Source organism: Callospermophilus lateralis, chromosome 8, assembly GCF_048772815.1.
Source record: "Callospermophilus lateralis isolate mCalLat2 chromosome 8, mCalLat2.hap1, whole genome shotgun sequence".
NCBI lineage: Eukaryota > Metazoa > Chordata > Mammalia > Rodentia > Sciuridae > Callospermophilus > Callospermophilus lateralis.
Genome location: NC_135312.1, coordinates 32,857,351 through 32,874,321, shown reverse-complemented (window position 1 = coordinate 32,874,321; position 16,971 = coordinate 32,857,351). Strand labels below are relative to the sequence as shown.

At 35.4% G+C, this 16,971-nt stretch overlaps 1 protein-coding gene across 5 annotated transcripts in view; it reads left to right on the top strand.

Annotated features, from left to right (window-relative positions):
• The window catches only part of Atp8a1 (ATPase phospholipid transporting 8A1), a 213,305-nt gene that overhangs the window by 158,863 nt on the left and 37,471 nt on the right, over positions 1-16,971 (top strand). For all 5 annotated transcript variants that reach the window (XM_076865343.2, XM_076865340.2, XM_076865342.2 and 2 more), the window contains 5 exons: positions 5,198-5,381; positions 5,478-5,588; positions 11,885-11,959; positions 12,068-12,190; positions 15,964-16,042. In XM_076865343.2, the coding sequence (XP_076721458.1) occupies positions 5,198-5,381; positions 5,478-5,588; positions 11,885-11,959; positions 12,068-12,190; positions 15,964-16,042 (572 nt within the window). The remainder of the gene's footprint in view (positions 1-5,197; positions 5,382-5,477; positions 5,589-11,884; positions 11,960-12,067; positions 12,191-15,963; positions 16,043-16,971) is intronic.

Here is a 16,971-nt window from a genome sequence, read left to right as displayed (position 1 = left end):
TCCTTCTTGAAATTGAAAAACTATATTTTATTTCTGTAGACTCAGTGCCTATAATGTAAGGTCTCTTCAATGCCTGTGACTGTTCAGGATATCAACAGATGTTAGTTTTGGAAACTAGAGAGCTAACTCATTAGTCATTTGAATAGCACGGTTCTCTACTTAGAAGTAGGTAAATGTTTCACATGTACTATATGCTAAGTGTCATTTTTAGGATTTGCTATAATATATAAGCTGCTGTTTTTGTTCCAATAATAAATTCATGATGAGTTCCTGAGTTCTAATATTTATGTAATTTTGGTACATATTACATAAATTTGGGGGCATATTTTAATTTCTTCTCAATTTAAAACTTCATAAATGAACCTAACAAACTTTATTTCAAGAAGATTCAAGTAAGATCTCATAAGTTAGATTTTTCTCTTTTTTGCAATTTCTTTGCTAGTCAGCAGAATATGACTCAATGGTAGGGAACAAACTGATATCCACAAGAGAAACCTTAAGGGGTTTCTTGCAAAGAAAAGTACAGCAGATCTAGTTACTAGGAGTTTACCTGAAGCTTAGGAAGTACCAAGACTTGGTTACTATATAAAACACTTCAGAATAGTTAGAAAATACTATATTCTGCTGGGAACAGTGGCACATACCTGTAATCCAAAAGCTCAGGAGGCTGAGACAAGAGGATCACAAGTTCAAAGCCAGGCTTAGCAACTTAGTGAGGCACTAAGCAACTCGGCAAGACCCTGTCTCAAAAAATAAAAAAGGGCTAGGGAAGTGGCTCAGTGGTTAAGAACCCCCGAGTTCAAAACCTGGTACCAAAAAAAAAAAACTATATTATTTCTCTCTTAACCTTTTATAGGTAGCCAAAGTACAATAATTTATCCTTTTATCCTACTAGATTGTGTTTTGGGTAACAACCTAAAAAACTTTCATACATACATTTAAAATTATACCAATAATGTATTATTACTATTAAGTTTTCCACATAAGTCTTTTGTGGAAATTATTCTTGATTAGGTGTCTGTATATATACATGTCTATATAATCTTTATCCATATTCCATTCAGAGAGGTGATTCATTTAGCTAATCCCATTAAAAGAGTGCAAAACAAGGCTCATGTAAGAGGGGACCACCTATATACTTCTTACTTAAATGGTAAAAATTTCCAGTGCTCTGATCAAATGTTCACAGGGCAGTGAGAGTTACTACATAGCAAATAAGAAAAATAATGAATAACATGTGCAGAAACTGCAGCCAGAATAATATCTGAAAAGCATATTGCACTCAGTGAAATTCTAGGTTGTATCAGAGGACCACCCTCTGTTTGTAGAGCCACAGGGAAGCAAAACAGACTTTACACTATACTCTGGATATGTAGTTTGTTGTTGTTTTTTTTTTCCCCACAGAGTCTGGAGGAGAACAGTGAATAATTTCCATCTTAATGCAGACACACACGCTTGCATATGTGTGCACATATATACATGTTTGTAAAAAGAAAAGACACTGTCATGCTGTTTCTAAATTATACATTTGGGTTGCTGTTTGGTACTTGGAAAGTTTAAGTTTTAGATATTCTCACATGGGCACGTGACTTTTGATAAGCATTGGGAGTAATTGCTTTCTTGTATAGATGGTTGTTCTAGACTGTTATGGAAAGAGTACAAACATAAAAGCAAGTATACAAAACGTAAGGAAGTAAATAAACTGATGATTGGAGTAGCAAACTTTTAAGAGGTAGAAACACAGTATAGAAAGAAGTATATTCTGGAGTATTTCGAATGTGTAAAGAAGTTTAATATGTTCTATTTCCTTTCCTCAAGTGAGCTCTCCTCTCCTTGTCAAGGCCAAAGCCAACAGTAGCTAAAAGCGGTCCTATCAGAAAGCTTTATGCTACTCTCGTCTTTAATGACTTATAATTTTATTCTCTTTGTTATATCCTCCATCTAGCAAGAAACCATTTTATACATGAATACTTTGAAAATATTAAAAGTTATGTATCCCCTTGGCTGGAGTTGTGGCTCAGCGGTAGAGCGCTTGCCTAGCACGTGCAGGTCCCTGGGTTCAATCTTCAGCACTACCTAAAAATAAATAAACAAAATAAAGGTATTAAAAAATAAAATAAAAGTTATGGATCCCTTTTCCAAAATTTTGGAACCAGAAGTATTTTAGGTTTGAGATTTTTTTTCATTCGTTTGTTTCAGATTTTAGAATATTTCACGTAGATAATTATTTTAGGAATAGGACCCAAGTCTAAATGTGAAATTTATTTAGGTTTCATATATACCTTATACACAAAGCCATAAAGTAATTTTATATGATGTTTTTAGTGCCTCTGCACTTTGACTATGACCTGTCACATGAGGTCAGATGTGGAATTTTCCGCCTGTGGCGTATCAGCAATCAAAAAGTTTCATGAATCCTGAAGTTTCAGATTAAGAATGCTCAAGCTGTAGATCTTTTTTCTAGCTAACTTCAGTTTGACTAGCCTGGATCCCCTTAAAGCACATCCCCTCCCTGAGACCTGCTGTCAGATGCCCTCAGTAACCTCTTCCCAGGGCCTGGACACTGTGGTGTGCGCTTGTACTTTCCGTGGGTTCCCTTGTGCTTTCCAGGTCATGATCATTCCCTGACACATTTATTCTTGTACTTCTTAATCATCATTAATTAAATATTTCATGAGTCATTTAAGTAATCTAGTTAGATCTAGTTGTAATCTTGCTAGGAAAACCAGGTGTAATGGTCTAAAAAAGATTTTGAGTTGCTAGAAAAAATTAACTATTGAATTTTACGGAAGGGGTGTAAGGTAACTATAAACAAGGGTGGAAAGAATCATTACATTCTAGTCTCCACTTTAGTGAAACCAGCCACGGATGGTATCTTGTGAGTGAGGTTTCTGCAACAAAAAATAGAATTTCAACCAGCAGACTTCATGCAAACTAAGGTTCTTTGTTCTACGTCACAAGTTTGTACATTTATGTTTTGAGAATGTGGGTTGTTTTTTTTTTTATGAATCACCAGTTAAATCAACGTCTTTGTTTAGCTGCCAGCTGCTACTTCATATTCATTAGGAAATGAGGACTTCCTGTTTCTTGAATTATCTTCCAAGGTGGTTTGTCCATATTCAGCTTGGTAAAGGAAGCAGATGCCCTTACTAACAGCTATTATACTGTACCTTGGGGAGTGTCTCTCACTACCTCACCATCTTTTTTAAAAAAGGCATTTTTCTTGCTAAGAGTATTTCTACTCCACTTTTAACATTGAAGTTAGCCATTCCCATGGAGTTGGGGAAATTCTCACTAATTTTAATTGGGGAGTATTAAAAATTGCAGTATCAAGCAATGAAAACAGAGTGGATTGTAATTTAGCTCACCGTGCTGGGTCAGTTCATGAGAAAAAGTATCACTGTGTCCTAACTCCATGGAACCCATAGTGTGACTTTATAATGTATTAATATTGTGAGCCTGCTAAAGGGAATTTGATAAATGTCTTCAAATGCTTCTCTCTGTTCATGCCTATTTCCCATTTGCTTTCTAGAGCGTTGCTTGGTGGGCATTCTTTTTTTGACTTTTACTAAATGTCAGCTACAGTCCATGTTTAAAACGTTGGCCTAGACCCAGTGGCCTTACCAATTTATATTAGCCTGTTAAGAAAAATTAAATAAAGTTGAAAATTAAATGAAAATTGCCTCAAAGGAACACAGAGGGTAACACTGAAATAGCCCATTAGTGGCCTGATACGTATTCATTCCCTCACTGAGTTCACAGCTGTGTCATTTTGTAATATTGCCAGACTCTGAAAGGAAATCCAAAGAAAAAATTAAAAATAATTCATTCACACAGCAGCCATTTACTGAGTACCTTTTCTGGATCAGGCACTAAAAATACAAAGAGGAAGAGAGAGACTGGTCACTCTGCAGGTATCTCACAGGCTCACGCTGTGATTCTCCGGCTTGAAATCAAAGCCAGAGCTGCTGTGGTTCATTGTGCTCTTGCAGGCAGTGGGGCCTCTTGAAGGCACATATTCGAGCAGGATATCCATTGCTAGGAATTTTTTCCTATGGAAATAATCAGGAAAATGTGCAGAGATGTGTCGATTCTTTTAGAGTAATGATCTTCATTTTTAATAAATGATTTCCCAGATGTTTCAGCAGATACTTATTGGACACCTAGGCCACTTAACCTTGATGAAGAATTTAACTATGAGATGTTCTTCTTGTCCATCAGCATGGCGTGTGCTGGTTGTTTCTTACTGTTTAATTATTATCTTAGTAGTTGGCTGGACCAGTTCATTGTTTAGTCTTCCTGTCTTTCTCTATAATTCCCAGTGCAGTCTGGACAATTTATTAAGTTAATTGCACTGATGTACTCTGTCTTGGAACCCTTCTGTCATTGTCTTGGCATTTATTTCTTAAATGACTTTTAAGAGTCTGTGAAAAATTACTCCAAATTTAATACCAAATATAATTTTAGTATAGTTTAGCATATAATAGTAGGCTGATGTCTTTTATTCCTGACCATGTTTTTATAAAAGGTTGATTGATTTTTTTACTTGTGCATCAGTGGCTTTGGAAGAAAGTGAAGCACACAAACTATATTAAGCACTTGGTGTTTTTACTATGATGGGGATTCATAGTGATGTCTGAGAACAGGTGTAAGGATTAGCCACTCTGACAATTAATTTAAGTAGAGTTTCAAGTTGTTTTAAGCATGTAATACATTATGTAAGACCAGCTTTCAGCAGCTCAGAACTTTTACTTTCCAGGTACTGGATAGGATTTAATTATTGTCTGGAAAACTACTAACAACCTTGATGATCCTTCTCTTTAATTCAGAAGTGAAAAATTAGAAATTTGGTTGTTATGTGTTGGGAAGTAATGGAATTTCTGGACTCAAATGTTTTTTTTTTTCTTTAACAAATTAATAAGAACATCCTGGACAGCCAGTGCTTACCAAAGAATAATATCTTCTAGCTGTCACTTAAAGATTTGCTTCCATGACTCCATTTCCCCCGACTTAAAGTAGCAACCAGGTTAACTGAGAACTAAACATTTCAAAATGAGACTTTTCCATGATGGCTCTTCAGAGAACGACCCATTTGGAGCTTTTGCTTTTTTTCATCCTTCAAAACAATAGCATTTCAAAATTCCTTTTTTTTTTTTTTAAGAAAACAGAGATAACTGATAATTTGTTCTAATTTAAGGGTTTCTCCTCTTCAAAAATCTGAAGTCGTTGAGATGGTTAAGAAACAAGTCAAAGTCATAACACTGGCAATTGGTGATGGAGCAAATGACGTGAGCATGATACAGACAGCTCACGTCGGTGTCGGGATAAGCGGCAACGAAGGCTTGCAGGCGGCGAATTCCTCAGACTACTCCATAGCCCAGGTAAAGCATCACTGCTGCAAAACAGGATCCACTCCTTTTTGCCAACTAACACTATGAAGAGGAAATAATAATTTTTTTTCCCTACTCTTCTTCTAGTTCAAGTATTTGAAGAACTTACTGATGGTTCATGGTGCCTGGAACTATAACAGAGTGTCCAAGTGCATCCTGTACTGCTTCTACAAGAACATAGTCCTCTATATTATCGAGGTAATAGCAGGCTACATTTAAAGTCCTTGTCACTTGCATACATATTTAAAGACATTTCCTTTATGAAGACATTTTCTCATTGTTTTCATTAATACTTCATTTGCTCACTTACTTTCTATTATGTCTAAATGTATTCAAACAAAAAGGTTGTCAGCCAGGGCGAACAATTAATGTTTAAATTCGAGCTAAAAATGTTATATTGCTTTCCTAGCAGTATTGAATTAGAATTGCTGATGAGGTACTGTTTTCAGTTTAAAAAGCTACAAACTATATTTTTTATAAAGCTCAAAAACGTACTAAAAAGAGCAACACACTGTTGAAAGGTAATGCACATATGGAAAATTGTGTCTAAAAAGACAAGTAATGTTCCCTAGCACCACAGGAATAAAAATTTTTTAAAGAAAAGTAAAGGGATGATAAACACAAAACTGAGAATAAGTTCTAATTCTGGGGGAGACAGAGCAGTGAAATCAGAGAGAATATACAATAGCTTTGCTGGTATTGATTTTCTAGTGGGTTTTTTTGTTTTTTGTTTTTGTTTTTGAAAACTTAGATCTATGTTACATACAGGTATCCCTTGCTATCCAGACTTGTCTTGGTTTCTGATTTTGGTAAGTAACAAGAGTTCAGATAATAAGGGCTTTACCTAGAAATTATATCTGTGTGTGGATAACAAGGGATTTCTGCAATTTTTTTTTTTTTGTATCAAATGTAGCCTTATTTTAAAAATGGAAACCTGGATCAGGAATATCACTTCTAAAACCAAAAAAAAAAAAAAGAAGAAGAAGAAGAAAAGAAAAAAAATACTTTTTTTCTATGAACATCTTTGCAGCACCTGCTAGGAGCCAGGCTCCAGGCTTAGTCCAACAGCTACAATATAAATGTAGCATGATTTCTGTCCTCCAGAACCTTGCCAATTGAATACAATGGAAGCCACATGTCTAATTTCAGATTTTCCAGGAGCTACATTAGCAAAATACTAAAATTAAAGTCCAAATTTGTTTCAATATCTTATTCCATTTAATATATTCAAAGTATCGTTTTCAACATTAATTACTATTAAAATTATTAATAAATTTTTTATATTCTATATTAGGTATTTAGAATCTGGTATGTATTTTAGACCTACAGTACATCTGTATTTAGACTAGTCCCATTTGAAGTACCTGAGAGTCCCGTGTGGCTAGTGACTACCATATCGTAGAGCATAGCACTAGTAGACGAATAAATGAACCTAATGGTTACTCAGGATGTGACAAATAATTTATGTATCTTTTTTTAACATTTGGCCTTTGAATCATCAGAAGCTATAATTGTAATAATGAAACTCTAGGTGTTATCAGTTTCATGTTCCTGTTGCAACTCTGTAGGACAAGGAGGTCCTAGTAGCCTGGTAAGAAAACGTGCCTTCGCTGCTACAGAACATACCCACACAGCTCTTCTGAGGACTTCCTTACCGAAGTTGGTGTCGCCTGGCTCTCTGTTTTGTTGGCTATTTCTACACATCTATCAGAAGGGGCACAACCTAACCATTTGCTATGTGGAAATAAGATCTCATATTTTATACCAGAGAAGTAGCCCTATTAAAAAAAAAAAATCAGTAGATCCCACATCTGCCCTGTTATTTGGGGATTGATTTATGTTTGGCTCAGCTGTCCTTTACCTCTGTCAGAATGCTTTTATCCTTAGTGAAGTGTGGACTGAGCATAGTTTTATTATGAGCCAGGTTAGTAAAACTGAAACTTGTTTTGAATATACAAGCAGCTTGCTTCATTTATTAGTCACTAAAGATCCATAATTAGGTTACAGCCTATTAGATAAAATAATCAAATATTTAGAAACAAAAATAAGATACTTCATGAACTTACTTATTATTTATTACTGCTATGTTTGGTTTGGAACAATCTGCTTTAAGACAAAATGTGCTTCCAAAATGGTTTATAAAATCAAAAATATTATTTTTTATATATGTTTGTGGTTCTTTTCTACAAAATGTATATATTTTTGGTTCATCTCTCCTTCTATATATCTAACTATTCTAACTAAACACTTTTAAAAGAATAATATAGTATATTTATATATTTTTGAAGACTTTTAAATTAGAATTTTAAAACCAGTGCCATTAATAAATCTGCTTATAAAAATTTAATTTTACAAAATGAAATAAGTCTAGATTTTAAATGTAGATTAATTGGCAACAATGAAATGGGCAAAATTTATGTACTAATGGGAAAAATAAAATGAAATGAAAGCTGAATCTGCATGCTATTTTTCAAACCCAGGGTTGTGTGATTTGTGGTTGATTACCCCTAAATTTCACTTGGCTTTTCATGTAAAGCCTCTTCATGAGATATTTAACACTGATCACATTCTTTACACATGAAAAAGGAAGCGAGTTCTAAACTTTACTGGAAATCTCATTTTTATTTTTCTTTTAGCACTTTATGGAAATGTATTTTGAATATAATTCAACTGTCTTGGAAATGAATTGACCTTTTAAATCAATTCCCAGATACCCAACTTTTGCCAGTTAAAACAAGTTCTACAGATGTTAATGGCTCATGTCAATACTGCGAATGAATAGACAGAAAACACATTGGTGAATGTCTCTAGTGAGGACAGCTACCAGTCTCGAATCTTTCCTTTCACTTTTTTGTGCTGATCAGGCGTGGGAGCAGAGAACTCGTTGACTATTTGTAAGCTGCTGTTTAATATGCAGAAATGTTCCATGAGGAAAATGTCTGTCAAGCTTTAGCTGCCACGCCTCTGCTTCGAGGTGGAATTTAGGAAATAATACCAGGAGAGGCAGGTCTGAAGTTTCTTTACTAATAAAGGCATAGTCCCAAACACTGTGGGTTTTATAGCTTATCTGCAAAAAATTTGCTTTCCCATCGTTGAATTGCCAGGAATATCACTGTCGAGCTCCCGTGTTGCTGTAAATTATAGCTACACAAATAAATACACATTTAGCAGGTGGTGGTTTAAAGTTCTTAACTCCTGGTAGCTGCCTTGCAGCAGCTCTAGGTGTTGGTTTACATTATTGGCTCTTTCTAAAGAGATTTTCTTTATTTCTCTGAAATGTCTGACTCCTTCCTAACAAAATAAGACTTTTTTTTTTTCCAAATGATTGGCTGTATCCAAGTTTTTCTGTCAAGACCCCCAAACAATGTCCTGTTTTTAGTTTCCAGAAGCTGAGCTTAAATTCAATAAGGTGATACTTTCCCAGCCAGCTGCACTGAGAGATGGATTCCCTGTGAACTGAAATAATGTAGACACCTCCCCCAGAGGGCCTGGGGTTTTTCTTTCTCCATCATTGACTTTGGTTGAGTCAAAGGAGGGACTTTTACATGTTTATGGAATTTAGATTTTATCTTATTTAGCATGGGATATGTTTCTAATATATCATTTAACTACAGATCTCTGGCTAACCTGAAATCAGGTTTCTGGTAAACTACTTCACTGTTAAAGACCATATCTTTCTTCTTTTTTTTTTAATTTTTTTTTTCAGTTGTCAATGGACCTTTATTTATTTTTTTTATTTCCTTATATGCGGTGCTGAGAACCAAACCCAGTGCCTCACACATGCTAGGCAAGTGCTCTACCACTGAGCCACAACCCCAGCCCTCTTCTTTAATAAGTAAACTTGACTGGCAGAATATTTATGTGAAGATATAGGGTAGTATATTGAAAGGTTTTATTCTTATCTAGTCATTTCTTTCTCCTTTTAAAAAAATGAAATTAGAATGTAAACTTTTTAAAATGCTGAAAGTAAATCTCTAAAAAAAAAATGTCCACCTACTTTTCAATAGGAAAAATAAATGATAAAAATATGTTAACATTCAACTTAAAATTTTTCTGTCATAAAGCAGTTAATTTGTGTATTTTAAAATATACTTTGAACCAGACGTGTTGGTTTATTTGCAAATAAATTTGAACTTGAAATTGTGTATATATTCATTGATTTAAGAGAGGGCCTTGTTTTTAAGCTCATGGTAGCAGTAACTTTTGAATCAGCACCAAATGTTATATACACAGAAGCCAGGGGACCACTAAAATTCACAAATATTTACCTACTACTCACACACAAATTTATTAGCAAAAACTTCCAATAGCATACAGTATTCATGACTGCAAATGTGTTTAGAACTGTTACATTTTGAGGCAAATCATGTCCTTTAGGAAAATTTGATATGTATAGAATCCTGACTTTCTTCAGACCAACAAAGATTAGACTGTGTCTTCATCAACGAGAGAGGCCGTAGTCAGTTTGTGTTTAAAAATTCCTTATATTTCCGTACCCAAAAAATCAGAAAGAGCTTCTTAGAATATATTACTACAACAGATCACAGTTGCTGTCAGAAAAATCATAACCATCACCTGGAATAGCACAAACATGTATTAATGTATGCCACAACTCAAAAAGACCAAATGAAAAAACACAATGGGCATGGGAGGCACTAAAGTTTTCACCAACTCATATATACTCCCAAGGGAAGAATAAACTTCAGTTTGCACGCACAAATGATCTGGCTTCTTGTTGAAGGCAAATGTTCAAAAATTTTCTGTAAAAATATTGAACACAAAAGAAAGGAAAGATTTCAGACTCGACCCCAATTTCTATGCTTTTGTTATTGTTGTTAATGTGTATTACAACCTACCACCATTTGGGATTTATTTTTCATGTTATTGCCACTTTGTTTTCTTTTCCATCTCATGAAGCAGACATTCATTTTTACACATGCTCGATCAGTCCCTTCCACTATGAAAAGGAAGATCAGTGTGGGTACAGAGGCTCTTCACAGGGAGGCCAGCCTGGGTACATATTGATAAATGGTGAATTTGTAGCAATTCACGCTTCCATAATGAGGTTAAATGAAACGTGAAGTGTAGCGAAGTCCCTGTGACTCCCATTCAAAATTCACTCGAGCCGCATGTCAAGACCGCTTCCCCTACGAGTTTTGTGGTTGTGCTGTGTTTTTGTGCTTCTGTTTTGTGTAATCTCATTTCTGGTCCAGCCTTTTTACTCTTCCAGGTCAGCTTGACTTTTAGTTATACTTAGGTCTTCTTTTTATTTAAAAAAAAAAAAAAAAAACTCATAGTAATGTCGGTATTACTCACTCAGTGATAGTCTCATTTTCCATTTTAAATATGTTGGAGAAAAACTTCTCCTTGTTGTTCTTAAATTGTGTTTAGAAAGTTAGAGCTTTAAAGAGAATGGTAAGATACATAAGAATGTTATGCTTTAATGTAAAGATTTGATTTTTATCAAAGAACGAAATTTAACTTGAAAGTATTTTAATAGGTATATTCAAATTTAACATTCTGATGGCAGTAATTAACAAGAACTGTGAAGATATTTAACAAACTCACCTACTTTGACCCATAAATTGTATTTTAAGAATTTATTCTAAGGAAAAAGAGATGGGTAAGGTTCAGTTTGAAATCATTTCTAATAGCAAAATCTTTAAGCAACCTAATATCCAAAATAGTTACATCCACACTTTAGAAGTTCTACATCCATTAATGGCATATTAAGGGATATAGAACAACTTAAGAAAATGCATATTTTGTAATGTGAAGAGGAAAGAGCAAGATATAACTCTATGTACATAAAATTTTAAATTTGTGAACGTGTTTAAATAAACTGATACAAAAGGGAATATTGATTCTATTATAGGATATTATTTTCTAAATAAATGTTAGTTATAATTAAAAACTGTGCTTTAACTACATCCTGATAGTATTTTTTAAATGTAATTAAAGCTATAAAAATTTAATGATGTATGTAAATATAGTCCCTTTTAAAAACAAATTGTATTTTGTTTGTTTATTTTTGACTGGGTATTGAACCCAGGGGTGCTTTACCACTGAGCTATATTGCCAGTTTTTTTATTTAATTTTTTTTTAATTGGAGGCAGACTCTCTATAAATTTCTAAGGGCCTTGCTAAGTTGCTAAGACTTATCTCAAACTTGCCATTTTCCTGCATCAGCCTCCCAAGTCACTGGGATTACAGGTGTGTTCCCTGCACCTGGTTTTTAATTTTTTATCAGTGGTTGCTTATTCATAGCCCTGATATAACTTGACAAATAGAACCAATTCTGACTTGATAGCACATGCCTTATGAAGGTATCCCTCTAAATCAAAAAAAAGTAAAGCAAAGAAGTCATCTTCAAGAGCATCCTAAAAATATGTTAATGCTGTAGTTTTGCAAATTTGAATATACAATAGATCCTAAGCAATACATTGATGCTTTTTTGTTCTAATTTTGGGGTTTTGGGGTTGTTTTCTTCCTAGATCTGGTTTGCCTTTGTTAATGGCTTTTCTGGACAGATCCTCTTTGAAAGATGGTGTATAGGTCTTTATAATGTGGTAAGTTTTATACATTTGGTAATAATGCCTGTTTTATTGAATAGTCTGAAACAATAAGATGCACCCTGCATTTGGCTGTGTGATATAATGACCAATTTGTCACTTCAGCTGTTTACAGCAATGCCTCCCTTAACTCTTGGAATATTTGAGAGATCATGCAGAAAAGAGAATATGTTGAAGTATCCTGAACTGTACAAAACGTCCCAGAATGCCCTGGACTTCAATACCAAGGTAGGAGCCATTGTCCAGGCACAGATTCAGTGGGGCTGCTTGATTGCTCTGACTATTTAGGGCAGCCTGAGGCAGGTCAGGGGTGCCCACCAGGGTGAGTCATCCTTCTTAAAGTTCTGATACAGCAGGGAAAGCTTCTCATCGGTTGGTTTGATTTTGCTTGAGTTAGTCATTTTGTGTTCGAAAATTAAAATGAAATCACCATCTGCTTGGATTTTTGAGGCAGCGTTGGGCTGATCTAGGAGACAGAAGTCACTGAACGTTTGGTCTCTGACTTCTGTTTTTTGCAGCCTTGTGAGGAAACGCTCACTCCTCATGGCGTCCGTCCATACAGGACAGCTAAGGGCTAGCTTTACAGGGAAATGGGTGAGAGGGATCATACCATTTCTAACTCACCTTCTGTTTTGTGAAATAACTCTTTTGTCTTCATTAGAATTTTGGATTAATCGGCTCAGACATTAATATTACAGACTCTAGGAAATAACCTTGTTTAATCATAGTGCTCGGTATTTCCAAACTTTAAAATTAAAAGTACAAGGTAAGCTGGGGATATAGCTCAGTTGGGAGAGTGCTTGCCTCACATGCACAAGGCCCAGGTTCAATCCCCAGCACCACAAAAAAAAAATAAAATAAAATAATGATGATGATGATGATAATAATAATAATAGTACTAGATAAAATAGCCAACATTTTATCTAAAAATCACAGTCTGAGTTTATATGCCACATAACAAAGGCTGTTGTCATCTCTTCTGATTTGTAATGCTTGTTGTTCATCCTGGCAACAAAAGGTATCTTATTTTCTGCAGAGTTTATTTCCTAAATGTAAGTATTCTAAAGAATCTCTATAGGGATTTGTTAATTATTCAAGTTCCTTGATAGTGCAAGTGAGGAAGAAATTTTAAATCATAACAATCAAAGTAAATACCATTTTGAATCTCTATCATTCGTATATTTCATTAGTGTTATAAAAGCTCCTGGTATAATATACCCTCACAGAATCGTTTTCATTTAATATAGCGCATGTTTATTAGCATGTGATTGATAATTGTATGTAACTTTAGTTCAGTGTACTAAATTTAGGACAGTTAATGGGAGATATTTTTATTAAATTCATAAAGCTCTCCAATGCCATTTATTTTGCTGAAAATAAAGTGAAACAGGTGTTTTGGTGCCTCTATCCTCACACCATAAATGATAGAAGTTTATAGCCCAGAGGTTATTCTTCTGAGACTCGTCTTCACTAATACACTGTGCATGAATGTCCAGCCACATATGTGAATATAACTTAATGGTTTCATTAATGGTTAATTAAAATAACAAATACACTAACGGTTCTTTAACTATACCACTATTTTTTAAAAGTATTTCTAGTCATCCTTTTTAAAACTATTACTATTGATGACATTCAGTATCCAAGCTCATATTTTAAATGTTTTAATTTTTAAAATGTATTTATGATGCCCAGTTTGTATTAAATTCTACCGCATTGCTATAATGTTTTTCATTACCTGTGATTGGTATTCTGAAATGACCCAAAGTCTGGGCACATACAATGGACGTGAGCTCTTGTTTCCCTTAAAAAGTGATCCGAGAGCTAGGAAAGCCCCAGGCCTACTACTACTATATTAAGAGTAATTCCCACCAACCCAGATGGTGGTATCAGCCTCAGCAGCTCAGCCTCCTGGGTGCCTTCTCAGGAAGTGACTTTCCAGCCAGAACTTGGCCACCTCACTCTTGCTTAAAAACGTTAACTCGATAATTGCCGTTCTAACTGGAGTGAGATGAAATCTTAGAGTAGTTTTGATTTGGATTTCTCAAAAAAACCAAAGGCCAAATATTTTCTCTGATATGTGGATGTTGATCCATAGTGGCGGGGGTGGAGGGTGGGGGTCTGTGGGGGTTGGGGACAAGAGAAGAATGAGGAACTTTGGGTGGAGGGAAGTAAAGGGAGGGGAGGGGGCATGGGGGCTGGAAAGATGGTGGAATGAGACGGACATCATTACCCTAAGTACATACATGATTGCACAAATGGTGTGACTACCCTATGTACAACCAGAGAAATGTGTACAGTGAATCCAAATGCATTCTGTTGTCATGTATAACTAATTAGAACAAATCAAAGAAAAAAGAAACATAACTCCATCCTCCCAGGACTATCCAAAGTCATTCCCACAGTCCTGCATCCCTTCCCACTCCTTCTGCATGACAACGCGGACACAGTTCTGTGGCCAGGGAAAGGGTCCAGCAGGTAGTAGGCCGTGTTAGTGCAGGGCATTTATTATTCCTTGTGTCTTTTGTGGTTGAAAACAACTGGCCTTCCCGGAAAAATCATCAGATTGGCTCAAATAAGTTATACAATTTCCATATTTGTTTGAATATTGGCTGTTCATATACACACGTCGTCAACCATTTTTTGATAGGGTATGTGGGGTTTTCTAAAGATTGCTGGGAAGTTTTTTTGTGTGTGTTTTTTTTGGTTTTTTTTTTTTTTATTAAATCTCATATAAGTGCTTTAAAACTTGGGGACAAATGGCTACCAAATGCATAGTTGTGCACCCAGCGGTTGCTGTGTGTCCCCAGCGTGGAAGCATTGTTGTGGTGAATGATGGCGCTTACGTTTGTTATGGTAAAAAGGGTCGGAGGTTCTGAGGTCGTGACAGGGGTTAAAGGATTAGCATGTGACAATAAGTATCGGTCAGGAAAATGGAAAAGTAGAACTAATTTTTCTTGCACCCACCTGTGCTTTCTGTCAAATAAAAACTTGTGGTAATGACACAGTGAGGAGAAGCGACAAAGGTTAATGAGTAACACAAGTTCAAATGTGTAATGTGTTGGGGCGTAAATTGGATCATACAATCCAGTGTGGCCCGGTGAACTAACAAAGGAGATTGAGAGCCCAGTGGAAAATTTGGGGAGGCAGGCGACTTAATTTCTGTTGTTTGAACAGCTTTAAACTATTAATACATGCCAATTTTGTTTAGAATGAGTTTTGTTTGCAAGAGGCACTTTTAAATGACAAAACTACAACTGTTCAGAGGGCCCGTAAGAATTCTAAACAGTTCTTCTATAACTTAATCTTTCACATTCATGCTACATAAAAAGTAGTCCTCGCTCTCTTGATCTTAAAATACAACAGACATGAAAAGTCATTATTATTATTAAATGATGTTATAATGATATGAAATTTGGTATTGACGGGTGTTTTAAAAGCTGCAAAAAAAAAGTATTATTTTAAACGTTGTACTTGCTGTTTTTAACATAACATGTATATCTGTGTGTTTCTATAACAAAAGAGAGAGTGACCATCCTATCTTGTTATCATTGAAAAGTTGACACTTGTATGTACCTGGGGAACAGAAAGGGATTTCCCCAAATTACAGTCTTTAAAAAAAAAAAAAAAAATCTCTTCTTCTGGGATTATGAAAATAGTCCCATCTAAGGAATCTCGAGATCTGCGTTTATTGTAAATTTTATTTTCTTTTTCAGGCAGAAATTTAAACTTTTGATTCTTGGAGTTTTTTTTTTTTTTTTTTTTTTTAAGTAGTGGAAAAAATTCAAGGGAAGCTGAAAAAACATTTTGAGAAACATAAAAATAAATAAATGACCCATGAAAGTCTAAGAGGCAGAAAGTGTCTGTCAGTTCTATTAATTCACAGTGGTGGCCTGACAGAAACACGTTTTGTGAATCTAGCTCATAGATAAAAAGAAAGGTCAGAGTTCACAGAGCTAGTTTATTGCAAATGGTTCTCATGGATTTTTGTTTTCCCTCAGGTTTTCTGGGTTCATTGTTTAAATGGCCTCTTCCACTCCGTTATTCTGTTTTGGTTTCCATTAAAAGCCCTTCAGTATGGTAAGTAGAAAAGAGATGAATGCTAAAAGATGACTTTTTTACTTTTTTAGAAAAGGAACACACTCTAAATATATGTTTTTTTTAAAAAAAAAAAAATGTAGCAGTATTTTCCTTAACCTAGAATGTACACATCCCAAAGTCGTACACACTTTAAAGATTTTTATTATTCCTCTGGGAGCAAAGTGATTTAATGTATGCAAAGCCTTTCTTCTTTACTTCTCATGTTTTCCAAACTTGCAGAGAGTTAAATTTTAGGGCTCTTTTTCTCCCCCTCTGTTGATGTATAGTTTGAAGACAATAAGTGCTAATATTTTATGTAGTCTATTTATTATACCTGTGAGATTTGGTCAAGCACTTTATGCACCGCCTAATCAGACTGGCTAGTATTTTCAACTAGATTCGAGCCAATTTGGAGTGAGGTTTTTAATTCGTTCTTATGTTCATCTTGGAGTGCAAACTTCGGCTCTGCTCATTTCAAGGGAGTGATTTTATTCTGTCCGTTTTGACAGATAGGATCATGGCATACTTCCCATCACACAAAAATGATTCAGTAGCCACTTTGGGAAAGAGGTCCATGGGACACACCAGCTTCTGTGTCCTGGAGCAGACCATGCCCTGAGATGCTAGGGAAGACCACCGGCCGTTCCGTGCCTGTGCTCCAAGACTACTGCAGTAAAATCCTACAAGTACCCCACCCCCATGTGAAGATGCCAGTCCTTCCTAAGTGCAAGCCACACCTTTCCTCTGAGCTTCTGGTTGTCAGCCAGAGCCTGCTGCCTAAACACAAATCAAGACAGGTGTCTCCCTCCTGGGGAAGCACACACTCACCATGGTTAGAATGCAGTCCACCTCCATACCATTGCTTCTTCCTCACCATAGTCTAGTGGTTCCCTCTGCCCCCAGGTACGCTCAGAGAGGCCCTCTAGGGT